Source organism: Haematobia irritans, unplaced genomic scaffold, assembly GCF_050003625.1.
Source record: "Haematobia irritans isolate KBUSLIRL unplaced genomic scaffold, ASM5000362v1 scaffold_6, whole genome shotgun sequence".
Lineage (NCBI taxonomy): Eukaryota > Metazoa > Arthropoda > Insecta > Diptera > Muscidae > Haematobia > Haematobia irritans.
This window is the reverse complement of record NW_027445819.1, coordinates 561,399-575,132: the sequence shown is the minus strand read 5'-3', so window position 1 is coordinate 575,132 and position 13,734 is coordinate 561,399. Positions and strand designations below refer to the sequence as shown.

At 37.4% G+C, this 13,734-nt stretch overlaps 3 protein-coding genes across 3 annotated transcripts; all 3 read left to right on the top strand.

Moving 5' to 3' along the window:
• The first annotated feature begins 819 nt into the window (after positions 1-819).
• LOC142242640 (histone H3) lies at positions 820-1,230 on the top strand. Its single transcript, XM_075314206.1, has one exon. The coding sequence runs from the start codon at positions 820-822 to the stop codon at positions 1,228-1,230; it is 411 nt and encodes a 136-aa protein (XP_075170321.1).
• A 3,599-nt stretch (positions 1,231-4,829) lies between these two features.
• On the top strand, positions 4,830-5,204 carry LOC142242743 (histone H2A). Its single transcript, XM_075314302.1, has one exon. It carries the CDS (start codon positions 4,830-4,832, stop codon positions 5,202-5,204), a length of 375 nt encoding a protein of 124 aa, XP_075170417.1.
• A 7,378-nt stretch (positions 5,205-12,582) lies between these two features.
• On the top strand, positions 12,583-12,993 carry LOC142242639 (histone H3). Its single transcript, XM_075314204.1, has one exon. It carries the CDS (start codon positions 12,583-12,585, stop codon positions 12,991-12,993), a length of 411 nt encoding a protein of 136 aa, XP_075170319.1.
• The last annotated feature ends 741 nt before the right edge of the window (positions 12,994-13,734 follow it).

Genomic DNA, 13,734 nt, shown 5'->3' with positions numbered 1-13,734 from the left:
CAAACCAAATGTTTGTAATTTTATTTAAACCAAGTAAATTTAAAATTTTATTATTAAAATAATTAAATAAATTTGTAACAAGATGATCTCTTTTGTAAATATATTTTGTGGTCCTGAAAAGGACCGATTGTTTTTGTATTAAAGTATTTAAATATTCTCCAAATAGCGTCAAGAAAATGTTTAACCGCCGAAACCGTACAAAGTGCGGCCTTGTCTCTTCAAAGCGTAGACGACATCCATAGCGGTGACGGTTTTACGCTTAGCATGTTCGGTGTAGGTGACAGCATCACGAATAACGTTTTCCAAAAACACCTTGAGGACACCACGGGTTTCTTCGTATATCAATCCAGAGATACGTTTTACACCGCCACGACGAGCCAAACGTCTGATTGCAGGCTTGGTAATACCTTGGATGTTATCACGCAACACTTTACGATGACGTTTAGCGCCACCTTTTCCCAAGCCTTTGCCACCTTTACCACGACCAGTCATTTTTCACTTTTAAATTTCACTTCACGAATGATGCACAAGAACTAATACTGTTCCGCAGCCTATGCGCTTCTATTTATACAAAAATTCCTTGAAATGCTTACTAATATTAATAACACGATCTACCCTCGGGTTCGTTCGTGTATACTTCGTGTATATACAGGCAGCTGTAAGATACAATATTTCAATCTTTCCCCACACACACCCTTAACTAACAGTTTGCGCGCTCAATTTTTCTATAAATATGCGCGTTCATGCTCGGCACACAAGTAATAACGTTTTGACAGTGTTTGTGTTCATATCTTGTGAAGTGAAGAATTAAAGTGAAAAATGGCTCGTACTAAGCAAACTGCCCGTAAATCTACCGGTGGCAAAGCCCCTCGTAAGCAATTGGCTACTAAAGCTGCTCGTAAGAGTGCCCCAGCCACCGGCGGTGTCAAGAAGCCCCATCGTTTCCGCCCTGGTACCGTTGCTTTGCGTGAAATCCGTCGTTACCAAAAGAGCACAGAATTGTTGATCCGCAAATTGCCTTTCCAACGTTTGGTTCGTGAAATTGCCCAAGATTTCAAAACTGACTTGCGTTTCCAGAGTTCTGCTGTCATGGCCTTGCAAGAAGCTAGCGAAGCCTACTTGGTTGGTCTATTCGAAGATACCAACTTGTGCGCTATCCATGCTAAGCGTGTCACCATCATGCCTAAGGATATCCAATTGGCCAGACGTATTCGTGGAGAACGTGCTTAAATTTTTGACATATTAAAAGCCAACTTTTTTTACAAAAACAATCGGTCCTTTTCAGGACCACAATATTTTTATAAAAAGAGAAAAAATTTTTTCAATACTTTACAGTTGACAAGAATTTATTCTTAATTATTTGATATCAATAAAATATATTGCATTTGTGTTTTTTTTTTTGTATTAGGTTGGATATGAAGGGAATGTTGATATATGATGTAGATTTTGCTTTCCAATGGTTTTACATTTTTTCGTACTCATTCACAATTTATTTTCTATTAATTTATTTTTTCAAAAGAAGAAAAGATATAAGTAGGAGGATTTGTTTCTTATTTTCATCTAATGCTACATTCAATGCGGCAAACATTTTATGAAATATTTTCTAACCCTAATCTAAATCGGAGATGGTTTTTGAATTTTCTAGGGTGTTTATTGTTTATATATTTCCTAAAGTCGTTAGACTTAAATTTATTCCATCTGTTGTTATAATTCTTTTAGTTTTTTTTTTGCGAAATTTTATATCAAAAATAGCCAATTACTTTACTTCTTAAAATTTGGCTAGAGGTGGTATATCAGCTATGGCAAATTTTTATTCATAGTATTTCGATTTAAAATTTTGTTAAAATGGTATTATAATCCGACATGTATTTTTTCTACGATGTTTTAATATTTTTCATATATACATTTCATTTCTTTTGCAAATATTTTAATTTTATGGTTTCAACTATATTCAACATTGTTAACATCGCTGTACATGATATACCACACCTTCACGATTATTTTAACTTTTCGTTACAATTTGACACTTTTTATTATTAATGTTATATTTTAGTAGAAATTTGTGATTTCTATTATATTTTTGAATGAAAATTTCCTAAAACATTTTCACTTTTGAGCTTTCAAATTAATTTGCAGAAAAACTTTTATTCATGGAAAATATCCCAATATGATGAATTCCACTGTCATAGACGACATAATATAATTGAATATTTTACCATGAAAACTATGCAAAATGTATAATTTTTTCGTATTTTTTTAAAGAAAACATATCAAGATTCCCTATAATTTTTTTATTTTATACAATTTTCAATAAAAATACTAAAATTTATATAATTTAGTTGGAAATTTATGATGACACTTTTATAAACTTTCAACTCAAAAGATTATAATACTCTAGTCCTTCAATATTATTAATTGAAGTCCTTTTTGTCATTTAGGTGGATATCTCTACTAGAGAAATGTGATAAATTCCAATTAAATATATTTACTATGTCATCATAAATTTAATTATTCTATCAAAACTTTTGTGAAAAAATTTATTCTCTTCCACACAAGAATTCACAAAATTTCGTAGCTGACTACTATGTACTTCTCATAATTCCGATGTACCCAAGAATAGCTACGTTGAACGGTAAAAAATATATATAACCAACGTACACGCGTGTTAGTGTATATTAGTGTTTGAAGTGAAAAATATAGTGAAACATGTCTGACGCCGCCGTAGTTGAAGCCACCGCATCTCCAGTTGCCGCTGTTGAGAAAAAGGCACCTAAAAAAGCTGCTGCCAAGGCAAAGAAGCCCTCTGCTGCCCCATCTCATCCACCAACCCAACAAATGGTCGATGCTGCCATCAAAACATTGAAAGAACGTGGTGGTTCATCATTGCCTGCCATCAAGAAATATTTGGCCAGCACCTACAAAGTTGATGCCCAAAAATTGGCTCCCTTCATCAAGAAGTATTTGAAGGGCGCTGTTGCCAGTGGAAAATTGATCCAAACTAAAGGTAAGGGTGCATCTGGTTCATTCAAAATGTCTAAAGCAATGAGCGCCGAAAAGAAGAAGGCCCCAGCTGGTGATAAGAAAAAGAAGGCTGCCGCACCCAAAAAGGCCAGTGGAGAAAAGAAGGCTGCTGCAAAGAAACCTTCTGCCGCTAAGAAGACAGCAGAAAAGAAGAAGACCGAAAAGGCTAAGGCTAAAACTGCCAAAAAGACCGGTACAGTTAAAGCTAAACCAGCAAAAACCGCCGCCAAGGCCAAGGCCTCCGCCACAAAACCAAAAGCACCCAAGGCAAAAACAGTAGCAGCAGCCAAACCCAAAAAGGCCGCCGCTGCCAAGAAACCAGCTGCTAAAAAAGCCGCCGCCAAGAAGTAAATTTTCTATTTCATGGCAGAATGATTATTTTCGATATTCGAAAGCAGTTTATCTAACAGCCCTTTTCAGGGCTACAAAATATCTTTGAAAAAGAGAACAAATTTTATGCAAACAATTTTGTTTTTTTACCTAATTTTTATTTAAATAAATATACATTGTACTTAATCTATTTTTCACGGTAAAATTGAAATTTATAATCACATGTTTTATGGGAATTTTTCCAAAACTGGATTAGCCAATTGGGATGTGGTAATAAACCGCAGCAATTAGAATTCTAGAAAAAAAGGTTTCATGTACCTACGCATAGAGTCATCATCAAAACTCTCTCTCACACACACACATCCTTTAACTACGCCATTTACAGTAATGCATACGATCAATGTAATAGAGTCTTTTACTCTGAGAAAAATATTATAGCGACGTTATTATAATGAAGAAAAATAAAAAGAAGAAATATTGAAGTCTTTTACTCTGAGAAAAATATTATAGCGACGTTATTATAATGAAGAAAAATAAAAAGAAGAAATATTGAAGAAACAGTAATGAAATGCCAAATTAGAATTTTAATAGAAGTTAGACATAGTAATGAAATGCCATAATAGAATTTTAATAAAATGAAGATTACAACATTGAATTTATCTTAGTTGAAAAATCAATTATTTGTTATTATTCGATGGAAGATGTATTTATTTTTTTTTTTGTTATTGAAATAAAATAAGGATATTTTGTTTTTAGTTGATCAACAAAGAAAATCTCTTTTTTAATGATTTTTGTGGCCCTGAAAAGGGCCTTTGATGGTGGAGGAAATAAATTTTCGACGAAATATAAAGCCATTTACTTGGAGCTGGTGTACTTAGTAACGGCTTTGGTACCTTCACTGACAGCGTGCTTAGCCAATTCACCGGGCAATAATAGACGAACGGCAGTTTGGATTTCCCGACTGGTGATGGTGGAACGCTTGTTGTAGTGAGCCAAACGAGAGGCTTCGGCGGCAATACGTTCGAAGATATCATTAACGAAACTGTTCATGATGCTCATTGCCTTTGAAGAGATACCAGTATCGGGATGTACTTGCTTCAACACTTTGTAAATGTAGATGGCATAACTCTCCTTACGCTTGGTGCGTCTCTTGGTCTTGTCACCCTTTGTGATGTTCTTTTGGGCTTTGCCGGCCTTCTTTGCTGCTTTACCACTGGCTTTTGGAGGCATTTTCACTATTTTTTTTTCACACAAACACTGTTTACACTGTTCAAAAGAGAATTTTGTGTGTGCGCAGCGATGAGCACACATTTGTACCATTTCGTGGACAAGATATTCAGGTAGCCTCTTCGTGCAGCAAAACAACCCTCAAATGTATTAAATAGCTCGAACGAAAAGTATATAAAGAACTGACAACTAGTTAAACGCTATCATTAGTGTTTTGTGAAGTGAAGTGAAAAAGAAAAAAAAATTGAAACATGTCTGGACGCGGTAAAGGTGGCAAAGTTAAGGGAAAGGCAAAGTCTCGTTCCAATCGTGCTGGGCTTCAATTCCCCGTCGGTCGTATTCATCGTCTTTTGCGCAAAGGCAACTATGCTGAGCGTGTTGGTGCTGGAGCTCCAGTTTACTTGGCTGCTGTGATGGAATACTTGGCCGCTGAAGTTCTTGAATTGGCTGGTAACGCTGCTCGTGACAACAAAAAGACAAGAATTATCCCTCGTCACTTGCAATTGGCTATCCGTAATGACGAAGAATTGAACAAATTGTTGTCCGGTGTCACCATTGCTCAAGGTGGTGTATTGCCAAACATCCAAGCTGTTCTCTTGCCCAAGAAGACCGAAAAGAAGGCTTAAATTATCTACAAGAAAATGTAAATACAGACCATCGTATCTCTATCAAACAACAATCCGTCCTTTTCAGGACGACAAAACATTTTTAAAAAGAGAAAAAATATTTTCAAACAATATAATTTCATACATACTTTTTTTCAGTAACAATAAAATTTACTATAAAAAAATTATATGAAGATATATATACATATATTTAGTTTTCATCTGTTATGACATCGAAAAATTTCGTCACTTCATTTTTTCATTTTGTTCCTATCTAATGTCATTTATTCCTAATATCGAAAAACAACAAATTCCCACCAATTTCATTAAGAGAGCATTCGTTTTCTGAGCCGAAGTGTTTTTATTTTCATCTGTATCAACTCTGATTATTTACTACATATGTATCTTTTGTATGCTTTGGCAAAGCCGAAGTCTAGTAGGATCGTAAGTGTTCGTAACTTCTAGCGGGAAGTTGCAAATAGTTGATGACAGAGAAAGCTGTTTGTATCAATACATACATAACTGATTTCTGCAAAAAGAGAGTAAGAACGTCACGCAAAAGAACAAATAAATGACACTAGGATCGAGTACAGTGCAACATAGAATCATTTTCTTTGATTTCTGCAAAAAGAGAGTAAGAGAATCATAGAATCATTTTCTTTGGGGAATGGGACGAGAAATGACATATAGAGAATTGCATATATGTTTCGTATGTATTACATTCGTAGTGTTTTTCTTTTGTAGCGTATGTCATGTTTTTCAAGTGCCGACGGCAGAAAAATAGCATAGTAGTCGCCTTTGGTAAGTCCATACATAATTGTTTCATTGGGTTAGTAACAATGTTTTGCCGACGGCAAACCAAATGTTTGTAATTTTATTTAAACCAAGTAAATTTAAAATTTTATTATTAAAATAATTAAATAAATTTGTAACAAGATGATCTCTTTTGTAAATATATTTTGTGGTCCTGAAAAGGACCGATTGTTTTTGTATTAAAGTATTTAAATATTCTCCAAATAGCGTCAAGAAAATGTTTAACCGCCGAAACCGTACAAAGTGCGGCCTTGTCTCTTCAAAGCGTAGACGACATCCATAGCGGTGACGGTTTTACGCTTAGCATGTTCGGTGTAGGTGACAGCATCACGAATAACGTTTTCCAAAAACACCTTGAGGACACCACGGGTTTCTTCGTATATCAATCCAGAGATACGTTTTACACCGCCACGACGAGCCAAACGTCTGATTGCAGGCTTGGTAATACCTTGGATGTTATCACGCAACACTTTACGATGACGTTTAGCGCCACCTTTTCCCAAGCCTTTGCCACCTTTACCACGACCAGTCATTTTTCACTTTTAAATTTCACTTCACGAATGATGCACAAGAACTAATACTGTTCCGCAGATTCAGATTCAGATTCGTTTTTATTTTCCATTAGTCTTAAATCTAATTTTACAATATTTAAATCTTGTATCTTATATTATATTGATATCTACTCCTCAGCATGAACATAGAGATTCATTTTTCTAGGAATGCATTCGTTTCGTTAAATATTAAGTAGCTCAGAAAGACTAGACCACTTTATAATGCCAATTTTGTTTGTTATTTCAATTTGTATGAATTTCCCGTTAAAAAAGGGTAAAAAAATCGGGAACACTTTTTGGTTTTTCCATTGATGCTTAACTACTACGATATTTACACTATTTACAAAAATAAAACTAAAAAATAATAAAATAAAATAAAATAGGGAATTCAAGTCTACTAATTGAAGGTGTTTACAAAAAGAAAAAAAGATTGGAATAGGAAAAAAAAAGAAACTAAGGGAACGTATTTACAAAGATTGCCGGACTATGTGGATCACGACAAGGTCATTGTGCTAGGCTGTACGTATTGCTCAAAGAGTCTAGTGACCCGAGCGTTCTATTGAAGAAAACCAGTCTTCCCTCATCATCAAATAAGAGACCATCATCATCGAGGTACTGAAGGCATATAGGGGGGAGATGGCTGCCCATCTCAGCGGCCCTCTGATAAACCTCCCTTGTAGCACAACCACCCCTGACTAAACCATTCGGGTGCGTTATATTTTTTCCAATTCTGGCCAGCGTCGACCTCACCATGAAGGCGTCTATCCTTGGCGTTCCACTTGATTCATATACCAGTTCATTAGAGGGCGAACGATAACGTCCATCTATGGAAGTGCCCCGAAGGCAGAGGCAATGTCTCAAAATCTTCCTTTCGAGTATTCTTACTCTCTCCATTTGAGTCGAGGAAACATTAAACCATATGGGGAAACCATATGATATAACTGGTCTGACAGCAACCTTGTATATTATCATTTTCACCTGTCGAGTGAGTCCCCTTCTTTGTCCCATGGCCTTTTGTAGCGCCTGATACGCCGCCCTACCTTTCCTAATTGCTTCATCCACCTGTTTGGTGAAGGAAAAGTTCTCTTGGAATTTCACACCCAGGTATTTCAGTTCACCATCATTCCGGATAACCTCATTTCTAATCCTGATCATAGGGGTGAATCCCCTAGCATTCCTATATAATGTGTTTCTTCTGCCCTTGAAGATGATAGATCTACATTTGGGTATGTTCAGTTTCAGCCTCCATCTATCGAAGTAGTCCGAGAGTACTGTTAAATACTGTTCTAGGCGGGTTTGCGCGATCCTAGCCCTCGCATGAGTAGCCGCTACCAGTATGTCATCAGCATACATTATCAACAGATCATTACCATGGGGCTGTGGGATATCTGCCAGATATAAATTATATAGTGTCGGGCCCAGGATTGATCCCTGAGGCACTCCAGCCAAGACACTCCTGGGACCCGATGTCTCCTCTTGAACTCGCACCGTGAACGATCTTCCCATGAGATAATTTCCAATCAATTTGGTCAAGTGTGATTCAATACCATAATTTCCCATTTTCTCCAAAAGGCCCTCGTGCCAGACCGTATCGAATGCTTTCTCAAAATCGAGGCTGACCGCCACCGTCGCACTACGGTCCATGAAGCCCCTGGACACTTTATCGGTCAAAACAGTTAGGGCATGCTCTGTGGATGTCTCTGCTCTAAAACCAAATTGGAAATCCCCAACCACATGGTTATCCTCAATTTGATCCTCCAATCTATCCAGAATCAAAGCTTCAAATAGTTTGCCAAGATTTGATAATAATGATATGGGCCTGTAAGACTTAGGGTCTGTTGGGTCTTTTCCTGGTTTTAATATCGGCACAACAATAGCCCTCTTCCATTTAGATGGGAAATATGCAGAGTTTAGGCATTGATTATATAAAATGGCCAGGTGTGTCCAGATTCTACGATCAATTCTCCTTACCACAAAATTAGGTATGCCATCCTCACCGGAGCTCTTTTTATTGTTCAATCTTCTCAATCTAGCACCTATCTCATCGGATTTGATGAACCTAATAGGACTTGTATATGATGCTCCAGTTCGTTCTCCATTTGCAAGTATTTGAGATCCAAAAGACACTAAAGGGGGCGGGGGATCGCCAGAAACTGCCAGTCCAGCCGTATTCACCTGTCCCTGGATGTCAGCAAAAGTTGATGCCAATAACTCCGTCTTCTCCCTATCAGAGCTAATAGTCTGGCCTCCGTTGCATATGAGATCACCAGTCGCCCTTCCTGCCTTGGTGCATGTGAGTTTCTTCACATCTTTGAAAAGATTATTACCTGGTCTAATCGACGAAAGTATCCTAACACAATGTTCCTCCTCGAATAATGTTATTCTTTCTCTTATTATCTTATCCAATAGGCGGATTTGCACTCTAATTTCTCTTGCGTCTTGATGATTGTGTATTCTGAAAATCCGTCTTCTAAGGTTTTTCTTCTGGGAGATTAAGGAAATTATGTCCCTCGGTAGTCGATTCATCCTGCCGACTCCTGGTTTTCTCTTCGGAATGCTGTTTTCCATGGCCGTCTTCACTGAAGCCGTGAGGAAGTCCACGTGCTCATCAATTTCAGATATTGTCAAATTCCGGTCCACAGGTGGGATTCTTGTAGACAAAATTTCATTCAAAGAGTCGTTAAATACACGGTTCCTCATTTTCCCATATAAGTAGATTTCATCAGGGTCCCGTACCTCTAGGTCGCTGAGCATAATATTAATCTCAACTGCCCTATGGTCCGAGTCGTAATCTAGTGTCCGTAGTCCGTTCACTGTTTGTCCTCCGTTTGGTCCGTCAGTAAGTCTTATATCAGCTGAAGTCAAGAAAATGTCTATAAATGATGTCCCAGTTGTTGGGCTATTAGTTGGTCTAATTACCAACGTTGGGCTCATATCAAGCCATCTTTTGAGAGTCCTTCCACGGGTGTTATCCAGACAATCCCCCCAATATGTGTGTCTCGCATTGAGATCACCACCAATCACTGCACAATCAGGTCCTATTATGGTCTCTAACATATCTAAATCTATCCTATTCAACACCGCCCTAGGGCTCGAATATAATGATATAAATAAAATCGCCCTATTGCCTATACCCCTAACTTTAACAATAGTACCCTCCAGATCTATGAAACGGACAGACAGTCTTTCCCCCTTTATATTTTCCCTGAGGCATATCGCCGTACCACCCCCATTACCATTATTCCTATTTTGACGAAAAACCGTGTAGCCCTCCAGTTCAAAAATATGATTGTCCTTAAGTTTATGCTCAGCGACCATTAAGACGTCAGGTTTTTTCGCCTTCACAAACATATTAAGATAGTGTCTCCTAGCTAGGGACACTATAGAGTTGACATTGATGAAAATACATTTAATGTTGTCCATTTTCACGGAAACTCCATAACAACCCCATCATGGCTTGCATCTTCTCGTCATCATTTCTCAGGCGGCTATACTCAACCCGGAACTGATCAATCCTTCTCATACAGGTCAGAAAATCCTGACCTAATACTCTTTTGACCTCATTATTGAAGCCAGCCATTGCCGCGCTAGCCTTTGCCATTTCAGTATTGTTCCCTCGAACTTCTTCTCTCCCTTCGGGGCTCATAAACAAAAATGAGGAGGGCATCGCCTGTGGTCCTCGCGTAACATTTGCATAAGACAAATTGCCAGTCCTGGGGGCACTACGTCCCGGGTTTGGAACATTGCGAGCAGGTATAGCATTATATCTCGCGGCCTTGGCTGCCTGATCAGCAGCCTTTCTTTCTGCTATTTTGCGGACTAAATCAAGTCTTCTGGGACAGTTCCTATCGCTAGCAACATGTCCTTCCATATTACAGTTAACACATCGGACTGGAATCCCAATCGTCTGTACTATTGCTCCAGTTTTCGGGTCAGTGGTGGTGAACTCCTTGTTATTGTGTTCTTTATCAGGAATCTCGCATTTTCCGGGGCCATGGGATTGACCACACTTAACACATCGAAATTCTAAATGACAATTTACTGACGAATGTCCAAATCGCTGGCAATTTCTACATTGTAATAATCCTCCTTTCTTCAGCCTGGACATGCTCACTTTGCAGTTTATGATATACTGAATCTTGCGGAACGCCTGGACATCCGACCCCATGGAGAGCTGTACGATCCATCTGTCATTCTCAAGGTTCATTAAATTCTTTATGTCTATGTCAAGGTTTTTCTTGAGTAGAAAAGCCCTAACCTCCTCAACATCATAGGTCTTTGATAACCCATTTATCGCCAAAGTATATGGTTTCCTATTCTTAGGAGTATAAGTAAAGAAACGATACATCCTATCCACTAGCATCTTACATACTTTGTCGTAATCTACAAGTTCTACCATCTTTAGACATACCATGTTACGGTTCGCAATTCTTAAGGTAAAGAGGTCATGGCCTATCAAATTTCTGATTCTATTTCCTAATTCTTTAATATTGGCATTGTATATTTTAATAACAGGTGGTCTAGTCTTACCTGATTTCCTGTTGTTTTGGTTATTGTTATTGTTGTCATCATTTCCTTGTTCTGCATTTTTTGTTGAGGCACCTATTCCCGCTCCACCTCCCTTTGGGATGGCTCCTCTGCTGGTGTCAATGTGTCTCTCGTCCTCTAAAACACTGTATCGGTTGGTTGTGACCGGTATTTCAATTTCATTTGGAGTCACCTGCATTGTGACATCTTCATATCCACACGCCATATCGAAGCCTCCGGCTACTTCGATAGCATTATTATTATTATTTAAATTCGATGGAATAATTTCATCCACAGCATTATTCGAGGCATTATTATTTCCTGCGCCATTGTTATTATCATGGACATATCTCTCCAGTTCGGCTATTCTATTCAATAAAAGTTGCCTTTCTTGTTGCAATTTTTCAATTGTCTCATTGAATTGTTTGAGAGCCAAATTGAATTTCAAGGTTTCGTACGGGGAGTCGCTGTCATCCCCAGTCTTCTTCTTCCTTTTCTTCTTACGATGCTTCTTATCCACGACGGGCTGAAAGCCATCTGAAGTACATAGGGTGGCGTCAGTTGCACATTCACCCTCGTTGTCAGGGGCACCCATATTATTATTGATTATTTCAATGGCTTTTCCATGTCCACTGTTGTTTGTTATAGTTATATTAGACATATTACCAGTCTTTTTAACTGCCCCAAGATGACCAACGGCTTCCTCACGTCCACCGCTGGCACTCATGCTTGAGGCCGTTGCAACAACCCTCCTTAGAGAGTCCAATATGAAAAAAGTTCAATTTTCACTGCCTCCTTTTCGATTCTCAAAATTTCATGTGACCAGAAAAATGTTGAAAAAATTTTCTGCTTACTATGTGATTCTCACTTTTTCAGGTAAGTGACACCAATAGTCAAAATATTCGAAGACTACTATTTCTTCTCAAAAATCCAGGTAAGTATCACAAAATTCACTGCGATTTAGATTATTTTTTGTTTCAAACTGAGTGGATTAAAATTTTGTTTCAAGCTAGTGTAGTGAAATACAAAAGCCGTCGGCAAAACACCAATTGTCAATTATCAAAAAGCCGTCGGTAAAACAGCAATTTGTGTTATATAGTTTTTTAGTCTTTATCACTTTGCACTGACACTGTGAGTATTAAAGTGAGCTGGCACCTTTACCACGACCAGTCATTTTTCACTTTTTTTTTAAATTCACTTCACAAACGTTGTACAAGAACTAATACTGCTCCGTGGCCTATGCGCTTCTATTTATACAAAAATTCCTTGAAATGCTTACTAATATTAATAACACGATCTACCCTCGGGTTCGTTCGTGTATACTTCGTGTATATACAGGCAGCTGTAAGATACAATATTTCAATCTTTCACTACACACACCCTTAACTAACAGTTTGCGCGCTCAATTTTTCTATAAATATGGCGTTCATGCTCGGCACACAAGTAATACCTTTTTGACAGTGTTTGTGTTCATATCGTGAAGTGAAAAAAAAAATATAAAGTGAAAAATGGCTCGTACCAAGCAAACTGCCCGTAAATCTACCGGTGGCAAAGCCCCTCGTAAGCAATTGGCTACTAAAGCTGCTCGTAAGAGTGCCCCAGCCACTGGCGGTGTCAAGAAACCCCATCGTTTCCGCCCTGGTACCGTTGCTTTGCGTGAAATCCGTCGTTACCAAAAGAGCACAGAATTGTTGATCCGCAAATTGCCTTTCCAACGTTTGGTTCGTGAAATTGCCCAAGATTTCAAAACTGACTTGCGTTTCCAGAGTTCTGCTGTCATGGCCTTGCAAGAAGCTAGCGAAGCCTACTTGGTTGGTCTATTCGAAGATACCAACTTGTGCGCTATCCATGCTAAGCGTGTCACCATCATGCCTAAGGATATCCAATTGGCCAGACGTATTCGTGGAGAACGTGCTTAAATTTTTGACATATTAAAAGCCAACTTTTTTTACAAAAACAATCGGTCCTTTTCAGGACCACAATATTTTTATAAAAAGAGAAATTTTTTTTTCAATACTTTACAGTTGACAAGAATTTATTCTTTATTATTTGATATCAATAAACTATATTGCATTTGTGTTTTTTTTTTTGTATTAGGTTGGATATGAAGGGAATGTTGTTATATGATGTAAATTTTGCTTTCCAATGGTTTTACATTTTTTCGTACTCATTCACAATTTATTTTCTATTAATTTATTTTTTCAAAAGAAGAAAAGATATAAGTAGGATGATTTGTTTCTTATTTTCATCTAATGCTACATTCAATGCGGCAAACATTTTATGAAATATTTTCTAACCCTAATCTAAATCGGAGATTATTTTTGAATTTTCTAGGGTGTTTGTTGTTTATATATTTCCTAAAGTCGTTAGACTTAAATTTATTCCATCTGTTGTTATAATTCTTTTAGTTTTTTTTGCGAAATTTTATATCAAAAATACCCAATTACTTTACTTCTTAAAATTTGGCTAGAGGTGGTATATCAGCTATGGCAAATTTTTATTCATAGTATTTCGATTTAAAATTTTGTTAAAATGGTATTATAATCCGACATGTATTTTTTCTACGATGTTTTAATATTTTTCATATATACATTTCATTTCTTTTGCAAATATTTTAATTTTATGGTTTCAACTATATTCAACATTGTTAACATCGCTGT

Excerpts from the sequence above, each read along its gene's own strand:
- LOC142242640 (XM_075314206.1), top strand. The coding sequence starts at position 820 with ATGGCTCGTACTAAGCAAACTGCCCGTAAATCTACCGGTGGCAAAGCC.
- LOC142242639 (XM_075314204.1), top strand. The coding sequence starts at position 12,583 with ATGGCTCGTACCAAGCAAACTGCCCGTAAATCTACCGGTGGCAAAGCC.
- LOC142242743 (XM_075314302.1), top strand. The coding sequence starts at position 4,830 with ATGTCTGGACGCGGTAAAGGTGGCAAAGTTAAGGGAAAGGCAAAGTCT.